The sequence below is a fragment of the Eublepharis macularius genome, chromosome 3 (genome assembly GCF_028583425.1).
Source record: "Eublepharis macularius isolate TG4126 chromosome 3, MPM_Emac_v1.0, whole genome shotgun sequence".
NCBI lineage: Eukaryota > Metazoa > Chordata > Lepidosauria > Squamata > Eublepharidae > Eublepharis > Eublepharis macularius.
The window spans coordinates 163,571,756-163,591,179 of record NC_072792.1 but is presented as its reverse complement, the minus strand read 5'-3'; the positions used below and the strand labels follow the sequence as shown (position 1 = coordinate 163,591,179).

The 19,424-nt window shown below is 41.6% G+C and overlaps 1 protein-coding gene across 1 annotated transcript; it reads right to left on the bottom strand.

The window, feature by feature from the left end:
* Positions 1-6,469: 6,469 nt before the first annotated feature.
* On the bottom strand, positions 6,470-13,000 carry LOC129326634 (matrix metalloproteinase-18-like). Its single transcript, XM_054974899.1, has 6 exons — positions 12,844-13,000; positions 10,372-10,589; positions 10,139-10,284; positions 9,034-9,159; positions 8,265-8,426; positions 6,470-7,477 (listed from the first exon to the last, which is right to left on the bottom strand). Exons 1-6 carry the CDS (start codon positions 12,946-12,948, stop codon positions 7,464-7,466), a joined length of 771 nt encoding a protein of 256 aa, XP_054830874.1. The 5' UTR covers positions 12,949-13,000; the 3' UTR covers positions 6,470-7,463.
* Positions 13,001-19,424: the final 6,424 nt, after the last annotated feature.

Sequence of the window (19,424 nt, the reverse complement as noted above, 5' to 3'; positions counted from 1 at the left end):
TACTGAAACAGAACATAACCAATTCTAGGACTGACATTAGACAACATGGAGCACAGTGCTATTTAAACACAGGAGTACATGTAAGATAATATGTAAGACAATGAAATCTACAGTCCGATTCCCTACCCCCTAACTCATTACCAAAGCATCTGAGACCCCATTCCTACAATACAGCCTTCCCATTGTGCCACTTCTCCAGAGTCCTGATGCCTTACTATTAAAATAATAAATTACCCATATAAAAACAAACAATCCATTAAAAGAGCGTAAAACTAACATTGATTATACTACTGGCATTGCCACCCGTTTCTGTTCTAAAAGTTTTAATTTCAAGAGAAAGTAGGACAAGGAAGGAGCAAGACCAGCCCTGGTACAACTAAAGTTATTTGTTTGATCAATGAGGCAATGAGTTAGCAATGTCTGACTTATCCCATTGATTTTAAGTTCATGACTAACTTGGGCTAGTAAAATAAAAAACAAAAAGCAGGCCAGTGCCACATGTCGGGATTGAGGGTCGATTCTAGATTCTATTGTGGATGAAGACATTGGCTACGGAGATACAGATCAGGTCACATTGACTCAGAACAAGCTCATTGTGCAAAACCAAACATTGGTTGTCTATTTCTGGGGCACACACAGTTTACTTTGAATCATTTCGTGAGAAGAAGCAGAATGTTGTAGCTTCCAGTGGCCACTTCAGATGTATTTGAGAGCTTGGAAAATCCCCCCTCATAAGGAAGTACTGGTGGTTATTTCAGGAAGAATAACAATGCACCATTGAGCTGTATCTATTTTTGGAAGGGTAATTTTTAATTATTAGACTTGAAAATGTAAGTTATGGATCTTGGTGGGATTCTGTTCATTGATTCATTCACTGTTAAACAACTCACCCTGGTTTAAGTCAACGGATATGACAATGATTAATTAATTTTGTCCTTTCTACGTAGGAGTGGTGTGCCAGGGCCACAGTTTGACCATGACGAATGTCTTCGTGGGAAGCATTTCTTTATAGAAATCATTCCGAGAAGCCACACGTAAGCTATCATCTATGGTGATTGCCAGGGCTTTTTTTCTGGGAAAAGAGGTGGTGGAACTCAGTGGGTTGCCCTCGGAGAAAAGGGCCACATGGCTGGTGGCCCCGCCCCCTGATCTCCAGACAGAGGGGAGTTTAGATTGCCTGAGTGGCGCGGAGAGCAATCTAAACCCCCCTCTGTCTGGAGATCAGGGGATGGGGCCACCAGCCATGTGACCATTTTCAAGAGGTTCCGGAACTCCGTTCCTCCGTGTTCCTGCTGAAAAAATGTCCCGGTGACTGCACATGTGATAGAGCGGTTGGACAAGGAGACCCAGGTTAGAATCCCCACTCTGGACGTTATGGACGCTTGCTGGGTGATCTTGGGCTAATCAGTCTCTCTCTCAGTCAAACCTTAAAGGGTGGTTGTTGTGAGGATGAAATGGAGAAAGGGAGGTAGTTGTAAGCCACTTTGAGTTCCTTTTGGGGAGAAAAGTAGGGTGTAAATGAAGTAAGTAAGTAAATCTATAATCTTTGCAAAGCGGCAATTGGCTACAAGTGAATGGGGTTTTGAATATGGGGTTACTATAAGTTTAAATGCTGGCCTCTGCAGTAAGAAGGGAAGGAGCTGGATGGGTGGATGTTGTGTGCTGTAATTAGATGGTAGCTGGGAGTTGTGTGAATTGCAATTTTTAGTCTGAGTTCTGAGAAAAAGTATTCATTCTGTCTAGTCAGGCAAACTGTGTGTGAGCCTGGGCCAGTCTGTGTGTGTCTCAGAGACAGGTTATTCTATTTAGGTCAGGCAAGCTGTGTGGAAAAACTTGAATGAATCTGTGTCTGTGCAGATGAGAGGAGTGTTTATTCTGTTAGTGAAGATGTGTGAAAAGTTAGTCTTTGTGACTGGGATGGCGAATGTACCTTTAAGAATATATAACTGTTTTGAAACTACCTAGCTTATGAACATATCCTGAAACCAATACACTTATCAAGACTTTGCAACCATTTTAATAAATTTTAATACATTTAATTTAATAAATTTTAATAATTTTTTTTAAAAAAAATAAGACTATGCAACCATCATGTTCCTGTATTTATAAATAAATTCTACTTTTGGTTAAGCAAGAAGCCTGATTCATTTACCTCACAGGCTCCCTCCATGCACTGACCATTCTGTATTACTATCATTTATAACAAAGCCTTCCTACAACTCCTTTGTAGTTTAACAGAAGAGATCTAAGGCAAAAACCTTTGATGGCAGCCCAAAACCTTTTGAAAAGCAGCAATATATAGGTCACACAGGGCAAAAAGCCACAGGTGGGGTTAGCAGTGGGATTCAACCCCCAAAGGGAAGGTGTTCTTGAGATAAAAGCCTGGATAAATTGGGAAACACCTGAAGCTGGTTGTGACCAGAGCCCACCTGAGGTAAGAGTGTAAGGTAATGTAAGGAGGAGCCGTAATTCAAGATCCAAAGGGAAGAAATGTTTAAAACAAGGGTTCTGGAATAATTCTATTCCATTACTAGTTTGTTCCAGGTCAGTTGGTGCCAGCATGGAAATGATCCGTTTGGTTTTTTCATTTCCATGAGTTTCAGTCCATTGTATCCATGTTGGCTGTACATGCACAAATGCATGCTGTTCTTTTCAAGGGTAGGTGGGGAAATTAGGCTCTGGGGAAACTGTTTCACACTTAACCTAAACCAGCATCAACCATTAGTCCCACTCCTAGTCTAAACCATTGATCCACTGAGTTTTTCCTTAAGCACAATAACACACACATACACAACAATGGACCTGTAGAAGATGAGTATCTATGGGTGGGGCAGTGGCAGCAGGGTGCACCGAAGGAGTGCTCCAACCAGTGCAGTGCAGCAACAGTAAAAACAGTCCTGCTTTATGTTCACTTTTTTCTTTTTCTACAGTGCCAATAGCTTATTACCTTTGCATTCTTACATTGCCTGTTGCTGCTGTTTCTTTCTGCCTTGTAGTTTTGTTCCCACAATGAAGGGCAAATCCAAATCCTTCCTTTTGATGCTCAGTGTTCAGCTGCAATGCAGGCCGTTCTTGCTGCCAATCTTCTTCATTGCCCAAGTGCAGGCAGGCAGGCAGGCAGAATGATTGGCTGAATTTTCCCACTCCAGCTCAAACTGACCTATGTTTTCCCCATGTTTTCTTTTTGCTGTGGAGGCAGACCTGATTGTTTTTGAAAGGAGGGAGTAGGTACACGTTTGACATTTGGCTCAGAAAAACAGAGAGCCCCAAAAGACTACAGAAGTAATCTTAAACAGGTCTACTCAGATGTAAGTCCCATGTTATTCAATAGTGCTTAATTCCAGAGAAGTGTCTTTCAAATTGCAGCCTATGATTTAAGTCTCCTTTCCAAACATTTCCAAGGCTGGTAGTGTAAGCTGTTGGCCCGGCCTCCACCATCTTTAATAGCTATTTAATAAAGCTACCTGTGATATAAAATCACAAGACCCCTGGATTAAAATGGCAGTTTGGCCTGCAAATGGGAATTCCAGCTAGCAGTTGCTGAGTCCCACCCGGGAGACCCAGGCATGCATGGAAAGCTGCATGTAAATGTAGACTGACCAGTAGTGATTAGTTTTACAGTCTCCCCAGCTCCAAAAGTAATCCTGAGCAACAAAGGTCACATAGAGTCATCCCACTTAACTTATTCCTTTCCCTCATTCTGTGATGAGATCTCCTCCCCATAATTGAGGAGCAAATCTATTGGCATTCATAAGTATTTATAATTCATTCCTGGGAAGGTACATTCCCCAACTAAATTCATCAACTTAGTTCTGGTGAACTCCATTAACGAACTATCCCTTTTCTGCAGTTCCAGAAGACACTTTGCATTTTCTTTCACACACCCCGGCAGCAAGTAATCAAGGTAATAAAACCTTTGTTATTCCCAGGAACTGACCATTGAGACCTTTGTCTCAATGGCTGAGTGCGCTCTCCCACCTCAAGGCATGTTTTACCCTATAAGAATAGTGCTCTTGCCCCATTCAAATTGTGCACACTTATTGGATCTGAAGTGCTGCTCCCTGGAGGTTATCCTAAGCCTCTTGCTCTCTTGGCCATGGATGCTGGACATTTGAAGCTATTCTCTTCTCCTGTGGACTGGATTACTCTTCAGGATAGGTAGATTTAGTTTTCCTCTCCCTCACTCTATTCCAACTTCTGACTAGGTTCCTAGGACTCTGTGTGTGTAACCATTTTATTAATTACTCCTCTGTGTGTGTGTGTTTTTCCTCTTCAGTAAAAGTCTGCTCTTTAAATTTAAAACACCAGTCTCATCTGCTATCTGCGAAGGGACCCCAGTAATAATTGGTGGAAAAGATCCCGTAGTTACTGTCTCTCACATAGCCATCTTCCTTGTTACTAATTCCCCCCACAATTCTCTTATTGCAAGGAGACCAATTCAGGTAACAGTAGGAGGGGAGGGGGGTCCTCCTCTTGCAACAACCTTATTGGCAGGGAGGGAGTGAATGCCATTTCCCAGGAAACTATGGGGTGGGGGCAGCCTAGGCAACTCTGATAATTCAAAATGGCTGCTGCTTTCACTTCAATGCTAGATAGACTTGCCAAGTTGTCCACTGATAACTGCTCACCCACACTTCTCTGGCCCCTACAAACACTCAATAGAACAGCAGGAGCAAAACAGAACATTCCCCAATCTCTATAGTTTTCACCTTACGTGGCGGGATTTCAAGAGCATTGCATGAGGCTATAAACATCGCTCTCAGAAATGATGTTGTAGCATTACATAACACCATTTTCCCATCCCCCCCCCAATGATCCCAACTTGCAACCCTAATATTGGAAGTAGGTTGGGGGAAACAAGGAATGGTGGGAAAGACAGGATTGGGATGGGAGGAAGAAAAGAAAAAGAATCAAAATGGTGATTGGACAGAGTCAAGGAAGAAGAAAGACAGAAACTGTGAAGGGGCTAGGAAGAAAAGAAGACCAGAGTGAAAGTGGCAGATGGGGGAGGGATAAATACAGGTAGATGAAAGGGACAGGTAGGTGAAAAGGAGGGAAGGAAAGAAGCAGGAAACTGAGAGAAGCTGTGGGGCATGCATAGGGGAATGATGGAGGATAAGCAGAAGTAGCTAGGAGGAAGATCAGCTGGTGGGAACGAGATCCCCCCCCCCCACAAATCCTTGTGGGTTCCCTACATGTTAACATATAAACATGAACTTATTTCTTTGACCTCAGATGAAGGTAAACCGTATCCTTATTTTGTATTTAACATTTTTACATAAGACCTTGGATACTACCCATTGTTCTGTTCAGAGTGATCTTTAAAGGACGTTTTTCCAGGAAGCTTTGCAATATACAGATCTTGTGCCTGGCCTGGAGCACTCTAAAGAGAACATTTGTTCGTGACTTTGGCTCCCAGATGACAACCTGCCTGTCTCCTTATTGACATTAGGCAGCATTACAGTTATATAAAGTGTCTTTCTATTGTGCCAATGGGTAGGATTGAGCAGATATGTTGGTGTTTTCTTGGGAAAAGGTAGAAGTCACCCCGGTGGTTTTAGAACTGACATGCAGCAAAAAGCTGTTGAATTACAGCTCATAGTCCATTGAAAAAATAATGTAAACTAAACTGACAGTTGCTGCATGCTGTGACATGAGAAGCACGAGAGAAGACCAGTCATCAAATGAATCTGCAATTAAGGTACTTTAACCATTTATTGCCCTCAATTGGTACCGGATTTAACCACATTGTAGAAAATGTGGTTGAAACAAGCCTTCAGAAAATTCTATTGGTTAGACAAATCTGGAAGTTCTAGGCTTTCATGGTAATAATCTTAATATCAGTGTGCATATACACTGCGTTTCTAGACAGATTAGTGCCCCATTCAGAGCAGGGAACAAAGTCAGTGTTATTATTATCCCTGCAATACAGCTGGGGAGCTTTGGATGAGAGGAGCTGAAGCTTACTCAAGGCCTGCTGATCTCACGGCAGAGGTGGTATTTGAACCAGCAGAGTCCTGATTTGCAGTCCAACTACTCTGGTAGAGCAGCTCTTCAATAAGTGCAATAAGACTATCTTGCAGCAGGCAATTTGAAAGTAGGGGTTTTTTTTGTGCCATGACTAATTTAAAATGTTACCGGCAGATAAAATTCACAAGCAGACCTTTTTGTTACTACACATTTCCAATCAACCAGTGAGGTTTAATGGCTAGGCAGAGATTTGAAACCAGATCTCCATGTTTCAAGTCTTTATCTACTATGTCACATTGGCAAGTCCTATCACTTGTTGGCAATGCCAAAAAAGAAGAAGAAGAAGAAGAAGAAGAAGAAGAAGAAGAAGAAGAAGATATTGGTCTTTTTTGGACAAGATATTTAAAGGAAATGATGGAGCACACTTATAAATTGGATTTAGTATCTATTTTTATTTGAGAAATTTGAATGCCACCTCTTTCCTGATTTAGGGTTGAACGTGACTGACAGATAACCAATAAAAATGAAAACACAAACATACAATAATAAAGGAAGATAATGTCATAACACACTAGAGAGCAGCAGATGAACCTTCAAAACTGAGGTCATCAAAACAGAAATCAAGTAGAGTCCAGTTAAACATTAAGGATTGCCTTAGCAGAACATGTATTTGAGTGCAATCAAGTTGGAACCAACTTATGGCAACTCTTTCAAAGGGTTTTCATGGCACATGAGGAACAGAGGTGGTTTACCAGTGCCTTACTCTGCAGAGTAACCCCAATCTTCTTGGCAGTCTTCCATCTAAGTACTTATTGGGACCAACCCTGCTTAGCTTCCAAGAGCCAACAAGATCGAGCAACACCATGCAGCCTTCCCGGCCCCTTTAGGAGAAATCAGCCTAAAACATGTACCCAACTGTGGAGTGCTGATCTCCTAATAGAACTTTGAATGTATTAAAAGAATGTATTAACATTATAATTGCCTTTAAATGGAGGAAACTCTCAGATCCAGCAACAGTGGATGACAATATGTGGTGAAACATAAAGAGGTGTGCGTCTTTTGCCTTCTGACTTTAGCATTTGGGCCAAGATTTGTCCTCATAGTTCCTCAGCAATGAAAAGGCAGCTCAGCACTGTCCTTACCCACAGCAAAGATACTCTTTCATACATATCAACGTGAATTGAATGAGAAAACTGTCTGGGAAAGGCCAAACTTAAGTGAAGACGAGTTTCAGGCTAAGGCTATAATATGTTTATGTATGTGCAAACAAAGTGACAGAATCCCACCCTTATCCCACTGCAAGCCCAGTACAGCCATGATAGGGAGTTTAATCTGACAGTTGCGTTTTTGCTTCTGTTTTTGCCATTTCAAAATTAAATTAAATTCACATCACTTTACTTCATGGAACAAAAACCTTTCAAAGACAACAATGACCAGTACCAAATGCAATGTACTTCATTTCTTGAGATGCATAATGGAGCTCTTCAAGGGTTTTATTTTCTCTTTCCTGATGAAGAAAAACAAAGAGGTTGCTTAAAAAAAATAAGATACATGGAAATCTTCAGAGAAATGAAATATCCATGCAAATACTTTTGGAGAATATTTGGTTGATAACAAGATCCAAATTGCCACCATCTTATACATGATCTTCCTCTTTGAATACTACTAGCAATTCCTAGAGAGGACTACAATCACTTCACTGTTTTGCCTGGAAGTGATGTCACACAGTTGGGTTTACAGCCATTCCTTTGTTTATTTTTCCCTAGTTGCTGCTCAGAGTAACGATAAGAGACGGGAGCTGGATGAGCCTCTGCCCCTGCCAGAGGCTTGTCAGCCCTAGGATCAATATCAAATTCCTATGACCAAGTTCTGAAATGTTCAGGCAGCTGTGGTTCTCGCTCTCACTATTGTGACTTTTTGTTTTGTACCCATTACTGCATCTCTTGCATCCATTGTTACATGTCAGGGTAATCTCAACAAATAGAGGGCCAGGATTATTATCCCATTCACTTCCCCCTTCACCAGCCATTCAGCAGTGCACCACCAGGGCCAACAATACTATTTCATGTGCAGCTCTGTGTGTGTGTGTGTGTGTGTGTGTGTGTGTGTGTGTGTGTGTGGACAGAGCTACATACAGAATCCACTGCCAGAGCATGGATCATGTTTTGCTAAATTAAGACTATGGGTCCTTGCCTTAAGCTTAGACTACAGGTACAAGCCATTCGTTTTTAAAGACAGGACTGCATTTAAAACTGAAGTCATCACATGAAACACATTCTTTGCACTGAAGTTACCGTATAATCTCCAAATTCTTTGCTTATCATCAAGGGGAAGACGGAAGGAGTTTGGGTTCACATAATAATAAGTAGGGAACATCAAGGCACCACGGACGTTTGAATGTTCCAGTCCCAAGGAATGACCAAATTCATGTGCAGCCACAAGGAAGAGGTTGACTTCTAAAATGCAGAAGAAAAAGGGGGGAAATGGAGCAGTTGCATGTTAAATACTTAATAGGCAATAATAGGGCTGGCAGTTATTTGGGATTTTATTGCGTTTTGTATGTCTTAAATTTGGATTCATAAGCCATTTTGCACTATGGGGAGAGGGGCACATAAGTATTTTAATTAAATGGTGTCTTCTATATAGTGATGAAATATAATACTTGGATTTAACTGGTCCTATGCGCGAACACTAATCTGCCAAACATAAACATTTTGACACATACACAATCATATATATAGAACAAGATATGAATATACAGACACACCCTCATGCACACATATTTATACTGTGTATGTACATACCCATACACATTTTTGTATGTAGAACCCATGGAAAGAACTTGAGATACTTGACAACATTGTTCTTTGTGGCTAAGGTTATTATTGACAGAATCTACTTTAAATTGAACTGAGCAATAAGAAACAGTAATTACTCATAGGGTAATGTATTCTGCTTATGATTGTATGCATATTGGTGCCAGAGACTGCACAGGCTAAGATAGACAGTTGGTCTAATAACCAGATACGCTGTACTTATGTATTTCCTAAAGGACGACTTTACCTCTATTGGATTCTGACCACCTCTCACTCTCATCAAAGTGGGCATCTCCTCCTATGTCTCTTCCAGGAAAATAAGCATGAGCCAAAGTTCCCCCTCTTCCATCAAAAGGATTGTAGTCACCATGAGCTAAATTTGAGAGAAAAGGTAGTTGCTGTCAATAAAGAAAATGGCAGTTAGGCAGGGCTTTTTTTCTGGGAAAAGAGGTGGTGGAACTCAGTGGGTTGCCCTCAGAGAAAATGGTCACGTGGCTGGTGGCCCCACCCCCTGATCTCCAGACAGAGGGGAGTTTAGATTGCCCTCCGCTCCGCATCTGTCTCCCCTCTGTCTGGAGATCAGGGGACGCGGCCACCAGCCATGTGACCATTTTCAAGAAGTTCCGGAACTACGTTCCACAGCGTTCCTGCTGAAAAAAATCCCTGCAGTTAGGTAAGGGACAGTTTCAATATTCTGAAATATTCAGCATGCTCAAATAGTCTCACATACTCTTTGACAATTTTACTGTTCATGTTATGTGGTGTATGAAAAGGGAGGTTTTGGTCAGAAGTGGTATAGCAGGTAGTGGCAATGAGCATCTGGATGAGGTGCATAACTTAAAATGGGGCACTGCATTAAAAAAAAGTTTGGCGTATTTTGGCAACATTGGGGTATGCTGAAGGACATGGTATGTGTGTTTGTGTGTATGTGGGGGGAGAATGTAAAGACTGAAAACTTGACCAGTGTGGCATAGTAGTTAGAGTGTCAGGCTAGGACCTGGAAAACCTGGCTTCATATCTTCACTTGGCCATAAAGCTCACAGGGTGACCCTGGCCAAGTCACCCTCTCTCAGCCTAATCTATATTCTATGATTGTTACAAATGTTATGAATGGGGTCTTTGAAGGAATGGTGGGATAAATATGTGTAGATAGATCAATAGAAGCATTAACACCAGCCACACTGCAGTTCTGCAGCTACCATTCTCCTTGCATGCTTAGTTCAGAGATGGTTCTGGATACCTGGTATTATAATGCTTCAGAAAAAGGAAATGGGTTCTATGTATAAAACTTTCATTGATTCAGAATACAGGGAATTTTTTTTTTGCTTGTCAATAATCATAAACAGCCTTACCACCATATGCAAAACTAATTTCAATATCGGCAGGTCCGTAAGTTCTCTGGAATGTCAATGGCGTCACTTCGCTCCACACATTCAGTGCCTGTCTTATGATTTGTTCCACTCTGGATTTAGGCAGGTCCGGTGTATAATTATTAATTCTTTGAGGAACACAGTAAAATAAAATATTGGTATTCTGGAAATAGAACTGTTGATATTTCAAAGGAAAAAAAAGAAATAGAACTAACCTGTAAGTCAGCACTTTCTTGGTCCATACTTGTGGGCTTGCTCGATATTGTGCCACATCTGGGACTCCACACCGGGGTTGTTTCATTACCTTTCCTGTTTCAGCATCCATCTTTCCAGTTACAGTCAAATGGAAGAATTTCTGCATTTCCATGATCCGTTCTTCTAGCGTACGACTGTCTGATTTGTAAATGGATGGGAAGAACTTGTCGAGATAGACCTGGCCAAAGAAAAAAATGACTGCTTTAGAATCTTAATGAATGTACGATTCCTTGAAAGAGTGGTGGTGGAGTTGTGAGTCAGGAATGTAAGTTGGTAAGTTGTGGAACAACAGAATTGCAAAACTAGAAAGAATCTATGAGCCAAGTCTAGATTGGTGAGCTACGGTAGTCCAGTAGTTAGCTGTCTTGATCCAGCGTGGAAGTAGGATTTTGCTCACAGGCTTCCTGGCTGGATCAGAAATATAGCACTGCCTTCAGAGGTCCCAAGGACAAGGTCTCTCCATCTGTGATTGGATTCAGTGACTGAACTGCTAATGCCTATTGAAAGATACTTGACTCTAGGCTTTGTATGGGTTGGATCCTGCAATTGGCCTATGCATGGTATTTGTGGTGGGGAATCTTCCCCATTTCTACCCTTTCTGATTAGCCCCATGTGGCTGATGTGGGTGCTGGGAAACTCTTGTGAATAAAATGCCATGTGGCATGAGGAAGTGCAAGAGGAGGGGAGGTAAAAGTAGGTAAAGGTAGTCTCCTGTGCAAACACCAAGTCATCACTGACCCATGGAGGACATCGCATCACGTTTTCTTGGTAGACTTTTTACGGGCTGGTTTGCCATTGCCTTCCCCAGTCATCTACACTTTACCCCCAGGAAACTGGGTACTCATTTTACTGACCTTGGAAGGATGGAAGGCTGAGGGCCAAGCTACACATGACGAATGACACTTGAACAGCAAGTGTATTTCTCCCTGTTCACTTGCCCTCCACTCAATCCACTTGCCGTTCAAGTGTCATTCGTCATGTGTAGCTTGGCCCTGAGTAAACCTTGAGTCAGCTACTTGAACCTGGCTTCCGCCAGGATCGAACTCAGGTCGTGAGTAGAGAGCTTGGGCTGCAGTACTGCAGCTTACCACTCTGCGCCACGGGGCTCAGTAGAGGAAATAAGGCAAAAACAACTCTGTGCTAAGATAAGAGGGGATGGGATGATTTCCCTTCCTCACTGTGGCCCCTGCCCCTCATGTCACATAGCCTTTTCTGCCCTGATTGTCTTCCAGCTCCCAGCACTGGTTTTTTAAAGGGTTGCTGGGAGAAGAGAGAAGGCAGGGAAGATGTACCTCCTAAGCACCAACCCCATATTTGCATGTCTACTGACTGAAGATCATCATGATCAGTTTTTCCACTTTCCCCATTAAAAAATGCCTGCCCATAGAAAGCAAACATGCTAAAGAACAGGCTAGTCTGTAATCTTTCCCCCTGATATGTTAATTCTCCATTTGTAAGATATGGAATTGCAGTGACATAATCAAACAAGAACTGCACCATGTTCTTCTGATCATGGATCTGGCTTTCAGCAGGTGCTTTCTCTTGAGATCTGGCTAGCTGGCTAAGTGGCCTGGCACTCCTCTGGCAATTCTAGTCTTTTCTACACTTTGCATCCTCCTGACAAGCTGGCTTTCTGATCTGTACAAAGGGACTAGAAAAGATTTACCCCTTAAGGTTGCTGAAATCTTATTGGAGTCACACATGAAAAAAGGTTTGTGCAAAAAGAGTCACAGTAATGACATATAGACTGTTAATGATTCAACGCCTGACAAGAGTAAGGATGAATTTGGCCTACTATGCTTGAGGCTCTACATACATCATTTCTTGTGTGATGCTTTCTTGGGGGAAGAGGCTATACATTCAGGACCAAACTAGGTGCGATAGTGGCAGCCATGGTTCCTTCCTTTGTGAGGCAAATTTATGGTGGGGAGCCTAATTTTAACCCAAAAAGGAGTACATGAGTAAGGATAACTCAATCTTCCCCCACTCCATCTTCTCCATTTCTTTCGGCTTTTACTCCTCCTAGCCCTGCCACAATAAAGCACTTTTGAGGAATTACCTCATGTAAGAAGGCAGTTTTAATTTCCCTCAGCTACATGCTTCTTTTTATGTTAAAATGAACTGCTCATCCCACCACTTCATATATGAATGGGGCAGACATATGGCTGGTGCCAGTATATCGTTTGTTGGGCCTACGATGCCATCATGTTCAATGTGTTTTTGATTAAGCTTTGTTAATGTGGCAATTGCATCACATACAGAAATGAAAGTCATCATCTGTCACAATTTTTTAAAACAATTTTCCTCCATGCAGAAACTGCATCATGAAAATGCATCATCAGAATTTAGTAGCAAGACACCCGTTGAAGGGTATCAGCAGGTCATTTATCAGACATTGATTGAACAGCTGATAAAATTTAAATGTTACATACCTCTATAGACTTCAGATCCTCCGTGCTTTGTGCTGCAGGGATGGGGCTCGGGAAGGAAAAACGGCAAAGCAGAAAAAGAGCAGTGCAGAGAAGGACGTACTTCATGATGGTCCTTATTGAAGGGTCTATATCAAAGAAGAAGGTCTTTGGCCTCCAGTGTCTACCAGCAAAAGAAGGCACATTTATATAGGAACCACTACCAATAGCTCCTGTGCTGACTCACTGTCAACTTTGCTGTCACAATGGCTGTGGTTTTGTGATTTTTGTGAGTTTGTGTCATTTTTTGAATAATTATATTTCCTCAATGTATGAAGAAATATGTCTGTATTTCCTGATGTCAGTTCAGCATAGGAAGCGGCCTACGTTATTTCTCATTTGTCTCCTTTTCTGAAACCACAGAATGCAGAAAAAAAAGATCTTCCTTTTATTAAACTGATATGCTGGTAGTAGGGTAGCCAACCAATTTAGAATTGTATATGACTAATTCATCAGTTCAGTTTAAATACAACTGCATTGTATACACATATTGAAATATTGAAGGAAATTATTCATTAATTGCTTTATTCAGAAAATGTCTATGTCAACTCTCCAGAGTTCTGCTTGAGGCAGCTTGTGGGTGAAAATGATACCAGGAAACAACACCAATTGTCAATATTAAAAACAAGCCATTAAAAAGGGCAATAAAGACTCTGAAAAGTATTAACATTTCTGGTGAAGACTTGTTGAATAATCTTTGTTAAACTGCTCTGCTATGCAGACTTTCTCTCTCCATGGTATGGACCCGTCCCTTTTCGGTGTAGCCTTGCCTTCATTTTTGTGTCTAAGTCCAAGAATTTCTACAAGATATTGTATTATTGGTCCTACACATCATCTAAGGCAGAAGTCCCCAACCTTCTTGACCTTGTGGACACATTTGGAATTCTGATACAGAGTGGTGGGCACAGCAACAAAATGGCTACCACAAAATGGTTGCTGCAGGAGGCGGAGCCAGCTGAAAATGGCTCATATAGTTTAATTTCAGTCACACAGTGAAGCTCTTTGTGCTGTGAAAGCATTTTCTACCAGAGCAATGTTTTTAAAAATCTGCACATTCAATCAATACTCGAATGGCCAATCAGAAGCCATGCTTTGCAAAAGCCCCACCTGGCCTCATTCACTTTCTAAAAACACTTGGCAGACACCAGGGCTGCTTCCACACACGTTGGATAATCCACTTTCAATAGTCTTTACTAGTGAACATTTGAAACTGATTTTCCATGTGTGGAACAAAAAATCCACTTCAAAAGGATTGCAAAAGTGCATTGAAAGTGCATTATTCAACGTGTGTGGAGATGGCCAAGGAAAGGTTTTGGTATGCACAATGTGCTCAGGAGCACCACATTGAGGATCGCTGATCTAAGGCTACATATATAATTGCACTTTAATCTGAGCTTGCTGCTTATTTTCCTCACTTGAGCTTGGTTTATCAGACCTTTTTAACAAATTTTGACAGACAGGTGCTCTGTTTCTGTGCTTTTCCAACCCCCATAGTTACACTCAAGATGTTGTGGATTTGAAGACTCCAGAGATATGTGATATCAAAACTTTATCAGCTGTCCTGTACAATGTGCTGTAAATGTCCTGCTGCTACACTTTAATAGATGTCTTGCTGCTGTATTCTAAGGATTTAATGAATCAAATACTGATTCAGTACTCTGTTTTGACCTGCCTGGTGTTTCATGTAAACTGTCAAACACCCTCTAAAGAAAATATGTTTTAAAACTGAACACTGCACCATAATAGCAAGTGATGGCCTCTTTTCATCAATCATAAATCTCACAGGGTAACCTTAGGTTTGTCACTGTCAGACTAACTTACCTCATGGGGCTTTTGTGAGGAGGGGGGAAGGGGGGAACCACATATATCATCCTGAGCTCCTCGGAAGCAGGGGATGATAAAAATATGAGAGAACTGTATGAGACTTTAATTATAAACCACCTTTAGGATCATATTTTGTTATGGGTGCAGGAATAATTTAAAAAATAAGAATAAACAAAACAAAATTAAAGGGAGGGTTTCCATGCCACTAGTCACTACCACCATGATTTCTGGAAGTGTTATGGTAACCTGCTTTAAGCATGATAACACCAAATAGCTGGCCATTTTCACGTCTTTAAAATAGCAGGATACTCACGGAAGGTTGTCGGCTTCCTCATGTGATTTTTGACACCATCCATTTATAAAACGGAGGCAGGCAGTGATAATGGTGGTTTCATGGCATTTTGTAAATGGATGGCATCAAAAATCGTGCGAGGAAGCCAGCAGTGAGTATTGCACTATTTTAAAGACATATGAAAATGGCCATGGTAAATTTTACAAATGCAACATTAGGGAGGGTTTGCCTACTCTGTATATCACACGACACATGATTGTCTCTCAAGAGCATCAACATCTTTGATGTATTTAATGCATTCTATATGCATCCAGTTGCTATTTGCCCCACAGAAAAATAATGGACAAATGCCTGTATGCTCGCTGTATGCTTTCCATTGGAGAACAAATTGCATCTCTGGAGAGTGACTGCATCTTTGAAATGATGCAGAGGAAAAGGACTTCTTGTCAGAATCACAGGCCCTCACAGTTGTTTTAGCATAACCCCTCCCCGCTTTCCTGCACGGTTTGTCCCCGAATCCCATCTCCTTTTGCTCTTAGCCCTGAATGTCAGAATGCTTTCTGCTTAGTTCCATGTGTATAGATATCCAATTGCAAGAAATTTTTAAGGGCAAATCAACAGGCTGAATATAAGTGGAGGTTAATTAGGCATCAAAGCTGTGAGAAGTTTAGTCAATTAATCAGCTCAAGGTTTGGTTAATTAACCTGGTTGGGGAACCAACTTGAATCATTGAAGGTCATATTTAAAGACTGAAGTCAGAAGTTAATGGTATAATTGTGCATTTGCTGGTGCTGTTTTAAGTTCTGATTTGTTTACTGTAATAAGGATGACCCAATGATCTGCTTCTGCAGCTGCTAGGGCTGTATTTACACAGTCAGATTAGAAAAGCATCAGTCAGCTTTTTAGCAGAGAGGGAGGAATTCAGCGTAGCCCCTTCTACTGCCACTCGGAATCAGTGGATATCTGCTACTGCCATTTTTTAAAAAATATTGTATTTAAAAAAATACAAGGAAAGAAGAAAATGGAAAAGAACAGCCAATACTGTTTACCTTTCTCAAATGCTGTGATTTTAAAATGAATAATAAACTTGAATGCTTATTCCAAAAATTATGAGTTTCTATTTCTTATCTTTCTCCAGAGTCCTTTATATAGCACAACATTTGTCACTGGCCAACTTGGCCACAGCTTCCTTATCCATTCACTCTTAGGTGGCAACTTCTGCTTCTTTTAGTGTTTTGCAACTAACATACGTGCAGTGGTTAATTCAAGCTCTTTATTATCTTTTTTTCACTGCATTGTTGAAATGCCCTAGAAGAAACATCTCTGGCTCAAAAGAGTCTAATAATAATAACATTCGATAATAACATTAGATTTATATACTGCCCTTCAGAACAACTTAACTCCCACTCAGAGTGGTTTACAAAGTATGTCATTATTATCCTCACAACAATCACCCTGTGAGGTGGATGGGGCTGAGAGTGCTCTGGAAGAGCTGTGACTGACCCGAGGTCACCCAGCTGGCTTCAAGCGGAGGAGTGGGGAATCAAACCCGGTTTTCCAGATTAGAGTCCCGCCACTTTTAACATAGACCACGTCCCTACAGAAGCAGGTAAAGGTGCCCCTGTGGCAGAAGCATCAGTGAGTGATGTGGATAACGTCTGCATGCTTCACCCTTGTGCCACCTACTGCTGCCCCCTCCGCCACTCTTTCTCAGTCACATTGCTACCCCTCTTCTTCCCATCATGATTCCATGTTAATCCATATTGTAAAGCCACACTGTGGCTCAGATGTTAAAGAAAGGAAGCCCATTAAAGTGGTAAAAAGAAAGGAAGGAGGAACTGCAGAATTTAGCTCTGCCAGATGGATCTTAGCTTCCCTTCCCTTCCCTTCCCTTCCCTTCTTGGCTTAGCTGCAAGCAGTGTCCACAGGAATGGACACATAAAGCTGCCTTATACTGAATCAGATGTTTGGTCCATCAGACTGGCAACAGCTTCCCAGGATTGCAGGCAGAGTTCTTTCACATTCCCTATTAGCTGGTCTTAACTGGAGATGCTGGGATTGAACCTCAGGTCTTCTGCATGCCAAGCAATGCTCTACCACTGATCCCCTCCCCTCCCAAATGCTCTACCCTCACACTACACTGTACACTCTACAGTTTCCTCAGTGAGTTCGATTTAAGAAAGTTTTCGGAAACTGGGGGAGCCACACAAGATATGCCTGAATTGGGCACGATGTCATGCAGAAGCCAGAACAGCAAGGGCATCCTGTTATTTGCATAGGAAAAAATCCTGTGCGGAAGCATCCACAAGAAGATACATAAAACATGCTCTGCTGGATCGGAACAGTGGTCCACCTAGCCTAGCTTCAGTACGCAACAAATTCCCCCAGAAGACTAACAAATAGGACAAAGGGCCAAGGCCTTCCCCCGATACAATATCACGCTTAGTGATATTCTTGCTTCTGCACCAGTATCAGATAAGAAGTAGAGCAGGCCCAGTGTGGTGCACAATCCAAGAGAGTTCCACCAGTCTCCGTTGTTGGCAGTTTTATTGGGAAATGATTTTTAAATGATGTGAGAGCCATTTTACAATTGGTGCAAACTCTTAACCATGGCTTTTAATGTGGTTTTATTTTTGCTTTTATGTTGTTGAATTTACTTTTTTTGGTAAGTTGCTCGGAGCATTTTCTGGAACGGTGACTGGTAAATACAGCAAATTAATAGTAAACCAGGAACACTTTGCAGGCCAACCTGCACTGAAATTGTATTGACTAAAACATAACCCTACATGGTCTCTTTGTGTACTGACTAAAACATAACCCTACATGGTCTCTTTGTGCGAGGTTGAGTAACTGCCATTATCCCTTGACCACAAACCAGGAAAAGCATGTGAGTCTTTTGTCCACTTAGGTCTAGCATGAGTTCTTGCCTTAATGCTTCATACAGAAACCAGTTCTCTTTACAATCATTTCAAACCTCTCCTCAAATTCTTGCAACACACATTATTCCTCCCCTTCACTTTTAGCTAACCCCAAATGGTGTGAAATATCCAACAGAACTCAACTATCTAAAATAAACCCTTCTTATCATGAGAATGCAATAATAAAGTTGATGCTGGGCGAAATATGGGAAGCTTATACATCTGGGCCCTTTTCACACTACTTACCTGCTCCCGGAACGTTGCGAAACATCGTGCAAAAAACGCGGAAGATAGCGTCTTCTCGCAAGAGTTTTGTGCAACATCGCACAAAACTCTCGTGAGAAGACACTATCTTCCGCGTTTTTTGCGTGATGTTTCGTAACGTTCCTGGAGCAGGTAAGTAGTGTGAAAAGGGCCTTATTTGAGTATTTCAGTTTGTGTTCACCTCTCCAGAAAACTGTGCTCGTGACAGCACAAAACAAACAATAGATTTATTTATTTATGTCATTTATAGTCCGCCTTTCTCACTGAGACTCAAGGTGGATTACACAGTATGAGCTTAGTACAATCAGTATCAAGTACATTTCCATACAGTATATCAACTACATTTCCATACAGTGTCAAGGACATTTCCCTAAACAATGCCATAGGGTTAATATAAACAACTTTACAAAGACATACCATTAGCGAAGATCCAATACAGAGTAGAGGAAATGCTGAAACAGAACATAAGCAATTCTAGGGCTGACAGACAACACATTTAAAGCAGCAGATAATAAGTAAGGCAACATGGTGAAGTCTATGGTCCCTAACTCATTAGAGAAGCATCTGAGACTTCATCCCTACAATACAGCACTCCTATCTGAGTAAAAAGCCTATTTGAATAATTCAGTTTTGCATCATTTGCAGAAAGCCAGGAGAGTGGGGGCTCTGCTGAGTTCCTTAGGCAGACCATTCCACAGGGTAGGGGCCACCACAGAGAAAGCCCATGTACGAGCTGCTGTTGTGTCACCTACAGGAGACACTGATCAGATGAGCGAAGCTGCTGTGAAGGAACATAGGGAGGGAGGCGGTCCTGTAGGTAAGCCAGACCAAGGCCGTGAAAAGCTTTGTATGTAATAACCAATACCATGAACTGAGTTCGGTAACTAATAGGTAGCCAATGGAGTGACTGTAGGATGGGAGTGATGTTCTACTCGCTCCTTATAATAGTCAAGCTGCAGCATTTTGCACCAATTCGAGTCTCCTAGTTAATTTAGATAGGAGATCTATGTATAGTGCATTACAATAGTCAAGCCTTGATGTTACCATAGCATGGATCCAGGCGGTCAGGTCGGCTGTGTCAAGATAAGAAGCCATTTCCAGGCTAAAATGAGGTTGCAAGAAGCATTTTTTATGGCTACCTTAACTTGTTTTTCTAGTAGTACCACTGGATACAGTGTAACTCCTAGGCTCTTAACTGAGTCTGCAAGGTCAGAAGAACTCCATCAAAAGTGGGGAGTAATTATAAT

Coding starts and splice junctions, on each gene's coding strand:
- LOC129326634 (XM_054974899.1), bottom strand. CDS start 12,948: ATGAAGTACGTCCTTCTCTGCACTGCTCTTTTTCTGCTTTGCCGTTTT. Junction 10,285..10,371: donor AAGAAAGTGCTGACTTACAG/GTTAGTTCTATT, acceptor TGTTCCTCAAAG/AATTAATAATTATACACCGG. Junction 8,427..9,033: donor GTGGTCAGAATCCAATAGAG/GTAAAGTCGTCC, acceptor TCTGCATTTTAG/AAGTCAACCTCTTCCTTGTG.